This window comes from Mandrillus leucophaeus, unplaced genomic scaffold (genome assembly GCF_000951045.1).
Source record: "Mandrillus leucophaeus isolate KB7577 unplaced genomic scaffold, Mleu.le_1.0 Scaffold12, whole genome shotgun sequence".
In the NCBI taxonomy this organism is placed as follows: Eukaryota; Metazoa; Chordata; class Mammalia; order Primates; family Cercopithecidae; genus Mandrillus; species Mandrillus leucophaeus.
In genome coordinates this window covers 6,103,933-6,122,626 of record NW_012100320.1, presented here as the reverse complement: position 1 = coordinate 6,122,626, position 18,694 = coordinate 6,103,933, and the positions used below count along the sequence as shown (strand labels likewise).

The following is an 18,694-nucleotide window of genomic DNA, read 5'->3' as shown; positions in this document are numbered from 1 at the left end:
AAAAAAAAAAAAAAAAAAAGAATTTAATAAAATTGATAAATTGGGATAGTTTAAAATTAAAATTTTCTATTCATCAAAAGCCATATGAAGAGACTAAAAAGGTAATTCATAGAGTGGAAGAAGTATTTGCAATACATATATCTGATAAAGCATTTGAGTATCTAGAACACACTCATACAAATCATTAAGAAAAAATTCAATGGAAAAATGAACAAATATTTTAATGGACATTTTATAAAGAAGAATAACCAGTGGTCCAATAAACAGGTGAAAAGTTTATAATCCCAATAATTATCTGAGAAATAGAAATTAAAAACCTCAATGCAATACCATTACACACCTACTAGAATGGTTAAACTAGAAGAGACAGAAAATACTAAGTATTGGTTAGGATTTGGAGTAATTGGAACTCTTACACATTGCTGGCCCCCATTTTGGAAAAATTTTTGGCAGTATAGTGCTATATATATAATAGCTGAATATAGGCATGCCTTATGACCCAGGCGTAACACACCTAGATCTGTATTGGTATTGGTCTGCTTGGGCTGCCATAACAAAATACCACAGATTGGGTAGCTCAACAGAAATTTATTTCTCAGAGTTCTGGAGGCTAGGAAGTCCAAGATCAAGGTGCTGGCCAATTGGGTTCCTAATGAGGGTTCTCTTCCTGGCTTATACATGGCTGCATTCTCACTGTGTCTTTGCATGGCGGAGAGAGAACTCTGCTGTCTCTTCCTGTTTGTTTGTTTGTTTGTTTGTTTGTTTGTTTTATGGTTTTGAGACAGAGAGTCTCACTCTGTTCGCCCTGGCATGCAGTGGCACTATCATAGCTCACTGCAGCCTGGAACTTCAGAGCACAAGCAATTCTCCTACCTCAGACTCCTGAGTAGCTGGGACTACAGGCACACACCACCATGCTCAGCTATTTTTTTTTTTTTTTGTAGAGATGGGGGTCTCACTATGTTTCATTTATATATGGTGTAAAAGTAGGCAAAAACTCATCTATGCTATTAGTGTTAGAAGGCAAGACAGTGATTAGTTACCCTTAGCGGAGTGGGTCTAGGGGGAAGCCTGTGACTAGAAGGAACATGAGGATTTCTGAGAATTATTCTCTTTCTTGATCTGGATCCTGGTTGAATGAGTGTATTCACTTTGTGAAAATTATTTTAACTGTACACATTTGATATGTGTATCTTTCTCTTTCTTTCCTCCTTTCTTTTTCTTTTCTCTTTTTCTCTTTCGAGGCAGTATTTTGCTGTGTCACCAGGCTGAAGTGCCATGGCATGATTATGGCTCACTGCAGCCTCTACCTCCCAGGCTCAAGAGATCCTCCCAGCTCAGCCTCCCAAGTAGCTGGGACTACAGACCTGAACCACTATGCCCAGCTAATTTTTTGTATTTTGTATTTTTTGTAGAGACATGGTCTCACTTTGTTTTGCAGGCTGATCTTGAACTCCTGGGCTCAAGCAATCCCCCTACCTCGGCCTCCCAATGTGTTGGGATTACAGGCATGAGTTGCAGTGCCCAGCTGATATATATACTTTTCTATATGTATATTATACTTCAATAAAAAGTTTGAAACAGAAAATGAGTTCTACAGGTAGTACTATGTATTAACACATCCTGTTGTTATCATTCATTATCTGCAGAGAACATGTCACTGTGGACTTGACCCAGATCTTATCCTGTACATGTATAGAACAGTTATTCTCATGTTGCTTTTCTGATCTTACTGTGAGATCCTGATTTATTCATATATTTCTAAGTGTGATTTAAAACAGAATAGATTAGGGATGTAGTATTCAACTCACTGCTATTCCCAGAGGGAGAAGTGTAGGAAAGTTACTGGGTGCCTATGTCAGCAAGTTGGTAAAAGATAAAGGAACTATGAACAAGAGATAGAAATGTTTACATTTAGGATTTTATTTTAAATTTCTACTTTGAGGCCTAAGGGCCTTTGGTTCCATGAAAGAAGGACCATGGAGAGGATGCTGTCCCATTCATATTCCAGCATGCTTTAGAACTTAAAAATAGATACAGGAGCCACAGACATTGGTTTTCTAGAAACCCAAATCTGTTTGGTGGCTCAGTGCCCTCTAAGCCATGCTCAGCACCAGGAGAGGTGGCTTGAGAGACCCCTGCAGCTGGATGAATGTTCATTAATTCTCCCCCACTCCGCCAGTGGCAAATGCCGCTCCCTGCTCCGTTCCTGTATCCTTGTGTTGCCCTGGCAAGGACAATATACATTGGCTTTATGCAAAATTATCCTCATGGAAATACTGAGTTATGGCAGAAGTCGTTAGGAAAGGAAGGAACTGCTATATTCTTATTTAGATCTTCTTGAGTCTTTCTGTTGAACTGATTGAGGTTCTGAAGGCCCCCAAGGAGTAGGCTGCTGTTACAGAGTGGCAAGAAGAATTATTGTAGTAAAGCACTTTACTGTTAACATAGTGGGTATAGACTTCATCCAAAAGCATCTCGTGTCTCAACTACTGTCGGTGTTTCTCTTCACTGGAACGTAGACTTCCTAAGGCCAGGGATTTATGTCTGTTTTATTAACTTTTGTGATCCCAGCACCTAAAACAGTACTTGGCATATGGAAGGCACTCTACTTGTTGAATAAATGAGGGGTATGGGGGAAAGTGGGTGAAGTGAATACAATCAGTATGTTTGAAAGATGTTGGAGAAAGGAAGTTACAATATGTAGGGTCAGTGGTTTTAACTAAAATTTTAATTTTGATCGTTGGAGAGATTAAACTGCAGAATAGGTAAGAAAGGTATCCAAGGTCATATATCAGAATCAAGACTAAAAATCCTGTCCTCCTGGCTTTCAGTGTGCTTTTCGTTAGGAAACAGTTCTACTCCTGAAGCTGTCCTCTTAGGTTTAGCAAGAGTTCTGGACAGAAATAGGGTTACAATTAAGCATTAATCAGGCTGCACTTCGGCCGACTTCCTTGTGACTGAAAGTCACACAGCACTACGTACTGACCACTTGCATCCCCACTGTTCCCACAGATGGGATTTCTGACTGTAGAATCATAAGGCTTTTCTTTAAGAATTGCTTAAGATGTTTTTCAGATCTCAAATTCCAGTGAAACAGCTGACACCAACCAGTTTGAAGACCTCCACAGAGGAACGGAATCACTATGAGAATCCACTTTCTTCATCTCTCTGTCTCATGGCTTCGCCTTGCACTGTTTGACCAATCAATGTTCTCCACACTTTGGTCTGCCCTAAAACCCTTAAAAACCCAGCCCAGCCCCAAACTCCTAGGTGAGACAAATTTGAGATTTCCTCCCATCTCATTCTTTCTCTGCTATACCCCAGTCCCAGTGTCTTGGTGTATTACCTTGCTGTGCACATCAGGCAATAGAACAATTATGGTTACACTCCCAACTCCTGCTGTGAATGCTGATACTCTGGAATCCGGAGGCAAGGAGGCATATTCGTGACTTTTTTTTTTTTTTTTTGAGTTAGGGTCTTGTTCTGTCACCCAGGCTGGAGTTCAATGGTGCGATCTCAGCTCACTGCAGCCTCAACCTCCTAGAATCAGATGATCCTCCCTCCTTAGCCTCCTGAGTAGCTGGGACTGTAGGCACATGCCACCACACCTAGCTAAGTTTTTTATTTTTTGTAGAGATAGAATCTCCCTATGTTGCCCATGCTGGCCTTGAACTCCTGGACTCAAGTGATCCTCCTGACTCCCAAGATGCTGAGATTTCAGGCATGGGCCACGCTGCCCAGCCTATATTTGTGACTTTTAAAATCTGATAATGACATATGCTGATAGATAACAGTTCATTTTATGGGCATGTTTCCAATATCACAAATCCTCATATGTTTGGGGAAGTATTTGAAAACATAGCCAAATAAATTCACCTTGTCACATGGGTCATAGTTATGATTCCATCTTCATAAAGTGAGCCTTGTTTTATCAACAGATACATTCATGAAAAGCATGTGACATTTTGGTAACATGAATAATTTTTTTACACCTAATCCTGAAGACGTTTTGGCTTCATTGCTGATCTTCAATGACAGTGGCTCTTAGCCCTTTAGCTTTAACTGTCTCTGCCCCCTCCCACACCCCATCTCACTGACAAGTAGTTAATGATCTATAAACAAATACTGAAATGCCCTAAGGGGACCCTCAATTTAAGGAGTCCTTGAATCCTGTGATAATGGAAATACAGTAGTCCACCAGCTGATTTACGATTTGTCAGTTTAGGTTTTTGAAGGGAAGTTCCACTGGTATTTTCAGATGGTAGAGGTTTTTAATTTACTGCACAATAGCACTAGACTTTCTCTATTTTTTTCTTTCAGGGGAAAACTTTCAAAAATGCTAACCTGCCTTTGAAGCTCCATTGTGTGAAATACCACTTTGTGTGTGCACATTTCAGTTTCTTAAGCAAAAAGTGGCTACAGAGGGTATTAATCTCCATGTAATGATATCTACCAGTTTCTAGGTGTTTATGTTATTCTAGGTGCTTTACACCTACTGTCTCATTTAAACAACACTCCAGAGGAAGGTTTCATTTTCTTCATTTTCAGGCTGAGGGAATGAAATGTCAAAAGTCAGAGAGGGTAATGTGGTTATTCACAGTCACAGAGCAGGCAGGTGGTGGAGCTGGGATTTGAACCTGTAAGAGCTGGACTCAAAAACCCATGCTTTGAACACAAAGACTCAGGAAATAGCATTCTAGACCCAAAATACAATCCAGTTAACCAGAAATCTATCTGGCTGAAAGTAAATTTTGGGGCATGCATGATGACTCAAAAAGAATGACTTTGGCCGGGCGCAGTGGCTCACGCCTGTAATCCCAGCACTTTGGGAGGCTGAGGGGGCGGATTACCTGAGATCAGGAGTTTGAGATCAGCCTGAGCAACATGGTGAAACCCCGTCTCTACTGAAAATACAAAATTAACCGGGCGTGATGACACATGCCTGTAATCCCAGCTACTCAGGAGGCTGAGGCAGGATAATTGCTTGAACCTGGGAGGCGGAGGATGCTGTGAACTGAGATCGCGCCATTGCACTCCAGCCTGGGCAACAAGAGTAAACCTCCGTCTCACCAAAAAAAAAAAAAAAAAAAAAAAAAAAGTGACTTCTTTTTTTGTTTTGTTTTTAGATGGAGTTTCGCTCTTGTCCAGGCTAGAGTGCAATGGCACAATCTCGGCTCACTGTAACCTCTACCTCCTGGATTCAAGCAATTCTCCTGTGTCAGCCTCTGGAGTAGCTGATTACAGGCATGTGCCACCACACTCAGCTAATTTATGTATTTTTAGTAGAGATAGGGTTTCACCATGTTGGTCAGGGTGGTCTCAAACTCCTGACCTCAGGTGATCCACCTGCCTGGGGCTCCCAAAGTACTGGGATTACAGGCGTGAGCCACTGCACCTGGTCGAAAGAGTGACTTTCAAAACTAGATTACTTTAAAAAATTGATGTAAAACAACTATTTCTATGTATATTAAAAAGTACTTTTAGAATATCTTTAAAATGGAAAGCCATGTGCTAATAAGTTTGGACACCCCCAACAAAGGTCCCAAATGTAAGCAAATTATCAAGCTCTAAAACTCGGGTTTGAGTTGGGGAACCTGAGGAAAGTATGTGGATTCTTTGGACTATTTTTACAACTTTTCTATAAGCCTAAAATTTTATTCAAACAAAAACGTTTAGTTTTTTAAAGTTAGGTTTTAATTTAGAGAGCATCTGGCTGCAGTTGGGGTGGATATGAGTAATGCTGCTGCTATGAATAATATGCACATTAGTCCAAGCCAGCATCTCCATGAACCACAACTTGGGGTTCAGCTTCTTTTATTTATTTCTCATTGCTATTCCTAATAAAGCAAGATGTTAAAGCTAAGTACATGCTCTATTAATTATATGAAGGTGAACTTGAGTCATATTTGTTACTGAAGATGATTAATAATTACCAGTTCTGTGCACGTTTCTGGTGCATTTCAGTAAATAAACAGGGTACATTGTTGGGTAGTAATTGATTAATTAGCACATTCATCCTACACAGCTCAATGGTCTAAGGATGCTGAGTTTGAGATATTGCTCATAATTATTACAAGAAACAAGTCTGTTTCATTTCTCAGTTTATTCTTCTGTACACTAAGTTTTTTTTTTTTTTTTTTTTTCCTAAATCGAATGCTTAATGGTTCAAAACCTTTTAGGTTTTCTTCAGATAAATCAACTCATGAAAAATTGCTAGTCATAATCACAGAATCTTGTTTTTGTGTGAACTAGGGTGAAAACTTTTCAAGGCTAATTTTAACACGGGATCTTGCTGTTAAACTGGATCAAATACTGTAAATATAGGGCACTTCCCCACCATGCAGGAAATGCTCATTGAGCACCTATGCGCAACAGGGGCACTGGAATCTCATTTGCTTCCCAACCACATCAAATAAGCTCAGGATTGCAAGTGTCATCAGGTTGGCACTTTGCAGCACCAAGCAAATATACTGAGTAATCTTCAGAGAAGGATAACAGCATGCGTCGGTCGCCATTTTAAGTGTGTAGCAAGTTACGAATTTTGTTCTAATTTATTGAGCCAGCATGCAGCGGAGAGACAGGGTAGTTGTGAGAGCTATGGACTGGGAGTCAGGAGTCTTGGGTTCTTGTCTCTATTCTTTCTTGAAGAAGCCATGTGACTATGGGCACATCCCTTCCCTGTTCTCTAAGCATGGATCACTCATCTAGAAAATGAAGGCTTCAACCAGGGACAAAGAGGTATGGTGAAAATCCAGACCTTTGAGTCTGGACTCCCTAACACCAGTTATATTATTTTAGGGAAATTATTTAACCTGAGTTTCTGCTCTGTTTACTTGAGTTTATTGTAGGATCAAACAAGAGATGAAAATACTTTATAAACGATAAAGTACCATATGAATATGTTATTAATATTAATAACTTTCTTAACTGGTTGATGCTAACATGATATGTATTTGATGGATGCATCAAAATGCCCATGTACCGGTTTAACAATAGGGAATTTTTAGCATCCTTTATGCCATTATTAAAATTTCACTGGGTAAGAGTTTCCAGTGTATCTTGATAATTTACTGCTAAGTAAAAAACACAGTCTGTACAGTATGTCTGGGATGATCCTATTTCTAAATTTATATGTGCAAAGGAAAAAGAATCTGTATAATAGAAACTCAAAATGATAAAAGAATAAAAGCAATATATATTAAGCAAGCAACTGTTACTACTGAGAGAGAATTTTCTAGGAGATATGTACATGTATATATGTGTGTTTATATATGTACATTTGTTTATATACATACTTTTTTTTTTCTTTTGAGACGGAGTCTCACTGTCTCCCAGGCTGGAGTGCAGTGGTGCGATCTTGGCTCACTGCAACCCCCAGGTTCAAGTGATCCTCCTTCCTCAGCCTCCCTCGTAGCTGGGATTACAGGCATGCACCACCACACCTCGGCAGGTGGGTACCTGCCCACCTCGGCCTCCCAAAGTGCTGGGATTACAGGCGTGAGCCACTGCACCTGGCCAACATTCATATATCATTAAATTTACAATCCATTGAGTGAGACAGATAACTATGTAATGTATCTATTATGTGATATTACATAATACTACACATTGTTAATTGGCTTTGAAGAAAAATAAAGCAGAGTAAGAGAATAGAGAGTAATGGTGGTACTACTTTAGGAGGGTGGTCAGGGAGGCCCCCCTAGTCTGGTGAGAGTTGGGCAGAGACCTGAATGCAGCAAGTGAGTGAGCCAGGCAAGCTGCGGAGGTAAGAGTGTCCCAGGGAGAGGGAATGGCAAATGCAGAGGACCTAGGCAGGAATCATAGCAGATACACTCCAAAACCTTGACAGTGGTTATCTCCAGGTGGTGGAATAAAAATTGATTTAATTTTTTTCTTATGCTTTCCTGTTTTACCAAGTTTTTTTTTTTTTTTTTTTTTTAAATGTGTTTCCAAAGAAGCTATGTTACGCTATTTGTTTTCTGGAATGAGGGTACGTTTCCATAATTAGAAAAATCAAAAACTCTACAGGCATCCTGAAAGACAAAGTCATCTTAAGAAGAATGTTTATGAGTAGTTTTGAAAGCTCATGTCATCGATAAGTTTTTGTTTTCATGGTGTTAGTGCCAAGAGCCTATGAGCTGTAGTGAGAATAAAAGGAGCAGAGAGGTTTCCGCCTTGGCGATGAAGTTCAAAGAAGTGTTTTACACATAAGTTTTGGTCATAATAACAAATGTGATCTTTGTAGAGGGATATAGAATCATCTTGCTTCCAGCTCCTTGTCCAGGCCTTGCTGCATGAATGTCAGAATACTTCCTAAAAAGGCTGTGCCTGCCCACTGGTTGATGGTGCCCAGGAAACACAGTGGCATTTTTGGATGTCTTTAGAAGATGGGATTAAAGGTGTCAGGTAGAAATAGCTTCACCATTTTATTATATCTCATGTATGCAGTTCACCAGGGACTATATTGCAAGATGGAATATTAGGAAATGAATCTTCCATCTCTTTTTGGGTACAGGCAAATATTAAAGCTCAGAGACAGCGCTACAGCTACCCAGAGATGCTCTGGTTTGCACAAGGACAGAAATGCCCAGGTAAAGTTTCTTATTCTCATTTCTTTTTTTATTTATTTTTATTTTTTGAGATGGAGTCTTACTCCGTTACCCAGGCTGGAGTGTAGTGGCACGATCTTGGCTCACTGCAACCTCCGCCTCCTGGGTTCAAGCGATTCTCCTGCCACAGCCTCCCGAGTAGCTGGGGCTACAGGTGACCGCCACCATGCCTGGCTAATTTTTGAATTTTTAGTAGAGGCTAGGTTTCACCATGTTGGCTAGGCTGGTCTCGAACTCCTGACTTCGTGATCCACCCGCTTTGGCCTCCCAAGGTGCTGGGATTACAGGCATAAACCACTCTGCCCGGTCTCTTATTCTCATTTCTATTTCATCTTTATCCATCAAGATCTTCTAGTACAGAAGGTATACATGACATCGGTTCAAGTAAAAATGCTTTCAAAATAAGATGTTTCCATTAGTTTTGTTGATTAACAATAACTGAGAGCTCAGTGCCGAAACTGAAACACAAAAAATGAAGGACATGATCCCAGTCTAAAGGAGGTGTTGTATTTGGCTTCATATGGCTCCTTTTCATAAGAAAAATGTGTTGCAAGGAACTATTTTAAAATGATGCAATATTTTGCAACCATTTAAAATCGTAGGCCTTTCAGATAGTAGATGCGGGTGTTTAAGGGGCAAAGTATTTTCAAAATATTTTCATCCATTGTTTCCAATACATGGAAGAAAGCTGGAAGAAGAGACCACCTCCTTGCATGATACATAAAATTTTGGCTGGGCAAGGTGACTCCTGCCTGTGATCCCAGCATTTTGGGAGGCCGAGGCGGGTGGATCACCTGAGGTCAGGAGTTTGAGACCAGCCTGGTCAACATGGTGAAACCCCGTCTCTACTAAAAATAGAAAAATTAGCTGGGTGTGGTGGTGGGTGCCTGTAATCCCAGCTACTCAGGAAGCTGAGGCAGGAGAATCGCATGAACCCAGGAGGCGGAGGTTGCAGTGAGCTGAGATCACGCCACTGCACTCCAGCCTGGGTGATAGAGTGAGGCTCCATCTTAAAAAAACAAGAAACTAAACAACAACAACAACAACAATTTTGTCCCTTTTATATACATTGATATGGTGGCATAGAATTGTAGAACATCAGAGCTGGAAGGAAGCTTAAATATCAGTTCCTCTTTCTTATTTTATGTATCAGAAACCTGAGAACTAAAGAGGAGAAATTATTCGTTTATTAAGGAAAGAGCTTAAACTAAAACCCGTTAAGACATTTAAATCTAAAGTAGATGTCATACATATTCCATACCCATTTAGAATACCTACAGATGCCACATAATCACTACTCTGCCCTTCCAAATATTTGCAGGTGAGTGGAGGCATTTGCCCTTTTATGCATTCTCTGTGGTGTGGCACAAAGTTGCATAGGTATGGCAACAAAGACATGGTCTGGATGTGAATTCTAGAGTGTTTAGATGGCATTAAGCTTAGAATAAAAACAATAGTTTTCATGCTATTGAAAACATTTTAAAATGTTTATTTAGTAATAACATTTCATTTTAATGAATATAATTTCACTTATATTCTCCTAATACATGATTTTTAAAAAACAGCTTTTTGAGGTATTATTGACATTCATAAACTGCACATATTGACAAAGATTCTCTCCTTGACTAAACTCCGGCCAGGCTCTTCCCAGCCCTCTTCTTGACCAGGCCTTAACCTTGGCCTATGAAGACTTGAACAAACATTAACATAGTTTCTAATAGCTCAAGGCTGCAACCCTAAGATGACCCTAGCCCCCTCTTAAAATACCTGCTTGAGAAAACTCCAGGGTGCCAAAAGAATAAACTGTCTTGTAGCCAATCCTAAATTAGGGCTCCTGTTTCCCAGTTTCTGTGGGAGAGTAGGAGCCTAACTTCTGTGTCAGTTAGCAAAACCAGGTGGGTTTCACATGAACCAACCCCGCTTCCTGGTGTCTGTTATTTTTCACTTCCCTGACTCTACTGAGCAGCCACTGTCCCCTCTTCTGTTCCCTCATTCTCCCCTTACAATGCCCAGTCAGCTCTGTGCAAATTGAAGTTGAATTCAGTTTACACTGAACCCTTTTCCCTATTGCAATAGTGTATTACTGATTAAAATCTCTCCTTACCACTTTTACTAGTGTCCGGCCTTATTTATCTTTGACAATATTTAACATGTACAATTAGATAAGTTTTGACATCTGTATATACCCAATAAATCATTTGTATGTCAGTATAGTGAAAATATCCATCACCCAGCATTTTCCTTCTGCCTCTTTGTAATCTTCTTCCTCCTTCTCCTTCTCACCCTATTCCCACCCTTTCTCTCGTCCCCAGGTTACTACTCACTATAGTTTTTATGTTCTAAAATGTTAAATAGGTATGTACGTTTTTTGTCTTCATTTTTTCATTCAACATAGAGATTCTTCTATGCTGTTGATTTATTAATAGTTTCTTTCTTTTCATTGCTCAGTGGTGTTCCATTTTATGGATTATCCCACTATTTTTAATTTGTTTATCTGCTGATGGACATTTGGGTTGTTTCCAGCCTTGGGGTATTGTAAACCAAGCTGCTTTGATCATTCCTGTGCAAGTCTTTGTATGGACATATGCTTTCTTCTCTCTTGAGCAAATACCTAGGAGTGGAATGGCTGGATTGTATGGTTGGTGTAGAAACATGATTTTTGAATGACTGTATAGAAGTCTTTAATGTAGATATTTCATATTTTAAAAACAATACCCTATTATTGAACATTTAGACCTTTAGATTCTGCACTATTGTTGCAAATGATCTAAATTTTTGGCTTAGCAATGTGTTTATAGATATTCAACTTGGAAAAATAAAGCCCGAGAAAATGAAAAGCCATGGAAAGGGAATCTGCAAACAAAGAGCATGTTCCTAAATAATTTTGAGTTTTTCAACGATTGCAAAGTATTTTGTGTCCTTTCCTGGGAAGCAAAGTGGCATGAATCTTTAAATGAATCAAAATTTTAATTTTAATTTGGAGTTTATTTTGCAACCAATGGAAGGTCTGCTGTTTTGCTGTCGAGTTTATGGGATGATGATTTCATCATAACATTCCTTATGAGGCTATTGCAGTAAACTTGGGTGTGGCCTTTTGTTTCTGGGAGCTATAATTAGCCATCTGGTATACTTTATAACAGTTTGTTAAATAAAAACATCTTAAAATGTAGCATTTTGCTCACTTCTCTCTCCTCTCTCTCTCTTTCTGCCTCTGTGTGTGTGTGATGACACACATGTATAGGGTGACAATTGTAAAACTGAAACAAAATGTTAATGGCAAAGCTATATTTTTCTGTGCTATGTTTAGGGTCTTCTTATAACAAAAGTTGTTTTCACCAACAGATTTTTAAACAGCAGGGACATGCTTATTATTTACTGTTTTGGTGTCTTTCCCTCATTTACATAAATACCCCAGAAACCAGCAGTTTAAAACTAATAAAAGCCAAGGCCCTCCATCAAGTGCAATAAAGTTTCACAACCATGAGTTAGACTGTTAGAGTGAAAAATAAACCTATATATGTGGTTATGAAGGGGTTTGTTTTTGGAAAGTGTATAATCACATTTCAAAGTTAGAACTTCCATTTGAAGTAGCCATGTAATAATAATACTTAAACATTTATATAGAACGCTTCATCTTTGAAACACTCTCCCAACATTGGCCAATTCATCTCGATTGCTTCCCTGAGGAGCAGGTACTATGCTCTGCCATTTTTCTAGTTAGAAAATTGAGGAAGGTAAGACCAGGCCCGAGAGAGGGAGGGCTGGGGAGGCCAGTTCCTGGCCCTTATTATTCTGTGACTCTTTGGGATGTAATTCCTAACAGCATGCCTCAAGTTTCTGTTCCCCATTGATGAAGTCATTAATAAAACAACAGTATAAATAGTAGCTCTATCGGCTTTGAGCTCTTAGATGCAGTCCTGACCTTCCTGTGGCACACCTCTTGAAAGGAATGATATGTGGAGAAGATACAGAAGAGCCCATTGCGATGGGTTGATCCAAACTTCTTCCAGTGAGAAAAGTGAAGTCGAATGCTTCCCCACTCCCCCAGCTACCACCCTCACATTATCTTGGCAACTTCATTTACAGTTTTCCAGATGCGATTTACCATGATTAGTACATTTAAAGAGTTGCACAAATTTGTTATGCACATTAAAGCCAGAGGAACAGTAAAATAAAACTAATGAACATTTACATTTTTGGAAATATAATTAATGTATGCTTGAGAAATTCTGAAAGATAAACATTTAAATGTTAAAATACTTATTACCTTCCCCACAGGGACAGTGTTGGGAATTAATGAGATAACAAATGTAAAGTGCTTTGAGCTCTTTAGAAGAAAGGTGCCAAATGAATACAAATGATTATTAATTGTTAAAGCTATCAGATGATTACTAATATATTACTTGTGATAAAATATGTATTTTTATACTTAAAAAATGGGAGGCTTACAATTCTTAAGATGACACAGCTGAAATAATGCTCCCCAAACTCCTTCCAGGCTATTCCACATTTTGTTGGAAGCCTTTCCCAATGCTTCTATGATTTCTTAACCTTATACTCATCTCTCAAAACTTCAGGGCATGACTTCTCAGCTTTCACATTCTATGCCTTTCCAACATCATTCTTCACCAGTCTTACAGATCCATCACCATAGGAGAATTCCACTGACACCATTTTTTTCTTCTGACTTTGATCACATAATTGCAATGCCTTACCATGCTGTCAGTTGTACAAGCTCATTTTATTAGCAGGAAGTATGCGTAAGTTAACCTGCTTTTTTTCTATGTTTTAAACAATACACTAGAATTTGTTATTCTAAAAATGTGCAAATTCCTTGGATGATCTGGGACAAGTGAAACTAAACCCTCTACTTTGTACAACATGCTGGTATTTGTGGTAAAAGAGAGCAAATCCCAAATTTCTTTCGTTTAGCTTGAGACATGGGGTGAGACACTCTCACTAAGTCTCAATTTCCTCATATGTAAAATGAGAACAGTCGTAGTACCTACACACATGGAGTTTTTGGAAAGATGCAATAAAATAATGTATATGAAGCTTTTAGCACAGTACATCCCTAGCCCCCAGTTTGTTCTATAAGTAACTGTAAGTAGCTTATGGAAAGGTCACTAAATAGGTAGGCGGCACAGGTAGGCAGTAGCACATTTAATATTATAATCTCTTTGGTTTCTTTAAAGTCAATATAAAAGAGGTAATATATTAAGGGAGATACTTATATCCAATAATGCTCTCCAACCACTGCAAACATTCAACATTAAATAATGGGTCATTTCTCATACAAAGACACCTCCATTGTTTAATGTATGCTTCTCCCAAAAACTTCCTGGAAAATGATATATAATTTCCCCAAAATCCTCTTACCACCAAATATTTCAGTTTCCTATTTAGAAGAGCAAAAGCTCAGTAATTAATTCATCGTGACTAATTTTTTTTTTTTTTTTTTTTTTTGAGATGGAGTCTCACTCTGTCGCCAGGCTGGAGTGCAGTGGTGCAATCTCGGCTCACTGCAACCTCCGCCTCCCAGGTTCAAGCGATTCTCCTGCCTCAGCCTCCCGAGTAGCTGGGACTACAGGCGCCCGCAACCACGCCCGGCTAATTTTTTGTATTTTTAGTAGAGACGGGGTTTTACGATGCTGGGCAGGATGGTCTCGATCTCTTGACCTCGTGATCCACCCGCCTCGACCTCCCAAAGTGCTGGGATTACAGGTGTGAGCCACCGAGCCTGGCCCATCGTGACTAAATTATATTTAGGATACTTAGATATTGTACACATATAAATGATTCTTTTTTCAAACATGCCTTAGTTTACCAAGAGCACGGTATCTATGTAACATATATGTGTTAAAAGATAATGGACTATTGCTTCTTTTCAAATGTTCTGTAATTAAAACATGTCACTAATTTAATCTGATCCTCTGGCTTCTTCCACTTAATTACTTGAAGTAATTGTTTCATTATACCAATTTTTCTCCTTTAATTTTGAAGCTGTAGATGTTTAGGTAGAGAACTTTGCTCCCAATCACTTTCACAGGTCTGAATTCTGTGGTGTATGCAAATGATAGCTGCAAAGGAGGAAAGTGGCATTGTCTGAGAAACCAATCAAGTGGGTAAAACAATGGTGTAGAATGGCGAACTCGTTTCGCTATTGCCAGCAGCTTGAGCCTCGGGAGTGCTAATCAAAATTCACATGCAAAACTTCCCGATAGATTTAACAGTTTTGTACTGTTAAGCAGGGGTTCTCGCCATGTGAATGATCCACTACTGTGCCGAACAAAACGGAGACAGTTTTCTTTTAAAGTCCAGAGCAGATGAGAGCCATAAGGAGACAGAGGGTTTCATTTACTCTCAGGACACGATTGTGCCAGTGAACTAATGAGTCTCTTGGACCTTATGTTGCTCTGGCTTCAATCGAGGCGCGACTCTAATGGGCATGTAGTACTTCCTATCTGTCAAGTGTCTGGACAATGGGCCCCTCGAATGGATGAGAGAGATCTGGCAAGAAAAAGAGGTCAGTGTTGTACCTAGCACAGGCAGGAAACCTGGCTAATTAATGTATTTCCAACTATAGCAAAACAAAAGCTCACACAGAGAAATGTTAATTTTATTACAGAAACTCTTAGCCTGTGGCTGAAGCACAGTTAACAAATTACTGAAATTCCATAGGCAAAAATCCTCCTCCTTTTCCCAATACACTAAAATATTTATAAAGGTCATTATTTAAAACAATACGTAGTTTTGGTGTTGTAATTTGCTTTTATTTCGCCCTTCAGTAAAGCTCACTGATGTAGAAATATTTTTGGACAATTATGAAGTGAATGCTGAAAGTTAGTGTCAGCACTACCTAATCTTAACAATCAGCCTTTTTAAAGGTAGTGTAATGTTGAACTAAACTTGAAAAAATCGCGCTGCTGTATTAAATTGGAGAACTAGAGAATACAAATGTTTATTCAAGCTACAGAGCTCGAGTTACACTCCATCTGAAACTAAGAGCAGATACTGCCACCTAGATACATTCTGATGCTTTGGTTAACTAGATGCTGGCTTATCCTACTTTTTGAAAAATGGCAACAATGGCAGACAATAGCGGCTTCGTATAACAAAAACACGATGAATGATAGTCACTGAAAAATTCATATAAATATAATTTCAATATAATTTGAAGCTTTAAAAAAAGGTATTTGTGTTTTGACAAATAACAATGCTTAAGCCTTTATTCAAACCTATAAATGCAGAGTAACTATTAGAAATAGGAGAAAACTTTATAAAACATAAAAAATAAAAGCTGCATGATCCTGAGACCCGTGAGGAAGTAAATGTGGAGGTGATATCAGTAAGACTTTTAACTTTCTTCTTTTATCAGATGACTTTTTTCTGAGTTTGAGAAGAAGAAGGGATTGTTCAACACTCTCAAATGAACACACAAATAAGTTTTGGTTTAATAAGTAAAATAAGATCACTTAATAAACATTGTTTTAAAAAGAGCATTTCATTACAATCTCTTCTGATTCACCTCCTAGCACACAAAGCAAACCAATTTCCCCTGGCTTTTATTTCTAACAGAAAAAAAAAAATTTCCCTTTTTATTCCAGACTGGGATCCAAAATGTTATGTACTATATTCCAGGATTATTTCTTGGGTTTAGAGAGATTTTTATCATCTTTGGACTGTTGCTCCTCTTCATATCTCATTTTGTTTTCCTTTGTTACTCTTAGAATAGTTTCAATATCAGCAATGCTGGTCTGTAAGTAAACAGTAAAGACAATATTTATTACTTAAAGACCTCTTACAATCCCTCTCCCCCAAGCATCTGGTCCTTTTGGGAGTTCACCATGGTTTAGACCAGTTCTATTCAGAATACATTCTACCGACTGGCATTTGTCTACAGATTATGGCTTACCAATCTTGCTGAAATGAGTAAAAAAATTGAGAGTATGGCTCAAGCCTGTAATCCCAGCACTTTGGGAGGCCGAGACCGGCGGATCACGAGGTCAAGAGATCGAGACCATCCTGGCTAACACGGTGAAACCCCGTCTCTATTCAAAAATACAAAAAAACTAGCCGGGCGAGGTGGCGGGCTCCTGTAGTCCCAGCTACTCGGGAGGCTGAGGCAGGAGAAAGGCGTAAACCCGGGAGGCGGAGCTTGCAGTGAGCTGAGATCTGGCTACTGCACTCCAGCCTGGGCGACACAGCCAGACTCTGCCTCAAAAAAAAAAAAATTGAGGGTAAGAATTTGGAAAACTTTTTAGAATTTTTATGCCTATTACGTTTAATAATAAAAACATTGGGCTTCTCAATTGTACATCTTTAATTTTTTTCATCGTATTTTTCTAGTAATTAAATTTTCTTCTATTTTGTTAAAAAATATTGATCCATGATAGTCAGATCAAAACAAAACAAAACAAATAGTTCCTTATTATGGATAATTTGAGAAACATTGGTCTAGTCACCCTAAAATGAGGGCTAGTAGGCTGATGGGAGGGTTTCTTTCCATTGGTTGCTGGGAAGAAAACAATGACACCTTCCCATTTACTTTATTTATATTTTATTGAGGTATAATTCCCATACCATAAAATTCACCCTTATAAAGTATACAATTCAGTGGTTTTTAGTATATTTGCAAGTAATCATCACCACTATGCAATTTCAGAACATTTTCATCATCCCAAACAGAAACTCTGTCCCCATTAGCAGTCACTCCCCATTTCATCCCCCTCCCTCAGCCCCTGGCAACCACTAATCTATTTCTGTCTCTATGAATCTACCTCTTCTGCACATTTCATATAAATGAAACCATACATTATATGACCTTTTGTGAATGGCTTTTTACCTAGCATAATGTTTTCAAGGTTCAGCCATGTTGTAGCATGGATCAGTACTTTATTCCTTTTATAGAGCTGAATAATATCCCATTATATAAAATATTATCCATAGAATATAATAAAATTCACTTATTTCTTAGTCGATGGACATTTGGGTTGTTTCTAATTTTTGGCTATTATGAATATTCCTTCTATTAACATTAATGTACACGTTTTTGTAGGAACATGTTCTCAATATTCTTAGACATATACTTAGAAATGGAATTGCTGGGTCATATGGTAATTTTACACTTAATTTTTTTATAAACTGCTAAACTTTACATATCTGTGATACCATTTTTAATTCTTACCAGCAATATATGAGGGTTCTGGTTTCTCCATATCCTCACCAACACTTGTTATTGCCTTTTTATTTAACTGTAGCCATCTTATTAGGTATGTAATGTTTCATTGTGGCTTTGATTTATATTTCCATAATAACATGATGTTGAGCATTCCTTCACATACTTATTGGCCATTTGTACATCTTTTTTTTTTTTTTGAGACAGGGTCTTGCTCTATCACCCCAGCTGGAGTGCAGTGGTGTGATTATGACTCGCTTCAGCTATGACCTTCTGGGCCCAAGCAATCCTCCCCCCTCAGCCTCCTGAGCAGCTAGAACTACAGGTGTGTGCCACCATGCCTGGCTAACTAAAAATTTTTTTGTGTGGATATGAGGTCTTACTGTGTTGCCTGGGCTAGTCTCAAACTCCTGGCCTCAAGTGATCCTCCTGCTTCAGCCTGCCAAAGTGCTGGGATTACAGGTGTGAGCCACTGCACTTGGCCTGAGTATCTCCTCTGAAGAAATGTCTCTTCAAATCCTTTGCTCCCTTTTAAAATTGGATTATTTGTCCTTCTGTAGTTGAGTTGTAAGAGTACTTTGTATATTATGAATACTATGCCTTACTAGATATATGATTTGCAAATATTATTTCCCTTTCTGTGGGCTGTCTTTTTACTTTCTTGATAGAGTTCTTTGATGCACGAAGTTTTAAATTTTGATGAAGTCTGATTTATCTATTTTTACTTTGGTTGCTTGTGCTTTAGGCACCATGTCTAAGAAACTATTGCTAACTCAAGGTCATGAAGGTTTATACGTATGTTTTTTCCTGAAAGTTTTACAGTTTTAGCTCTTACATTTAAATATTTGATCCATTTTAATTTTCTTTTTTTTCTTTCTTTCTTTCTTTTTTTTTTTTTTTTTTT

The 18,694-nt window shown here is 38.5% G+C and overlaps 1 protein-coding gene and 1 long non-coding RNA gene across 2 annotated transcripts in view; one reads left to right on the top strand and one right to left on the bottom strand.

Moving 5' to 3' along the window:
* The window catches only part of LOC105530902, a 6,894-nt gene extending 5,306 nt beyond the window's left edge, over window positions 1-1,588 (top strand). Inside the window, exon 3 of the long non-coding RNA XR_001004708.1 lies at window positions 1,249-1,588. This is a non-coding gene — a long non-coding RNA (uncharacterized LOC105530902). The remainder of the gene's footprint in view (window positions 1-1,248) is intronic.
* A 13,167-nt stretch (window positions 1,589-14,755) lies between these two features.
* IQCH (IQ motif containing H) overlaps window positions 14,756-18,694 on the bottom strand; it is a 150,724-nt gene continuing 146,785 nt past the window's right edge. The window contains exons 14-15 of the mRNA XM_011968588.1: window positions 16,244-16,369; window positions 14,756-15,122 (exon numbers count right to left, since the gene is read on the bottom strand). Of these exons, the coding sequence (XP_011823978.1) occupies window positions 16,256-16,369 (114 nt within the window). The 3' untranslated portion in view covers window positions 14,756-15,122; window positions 16,244-16,255. The remainder of the gene's footprint in view (window positions 15,123-16,243; window positions 16,370-18,694) is intronic.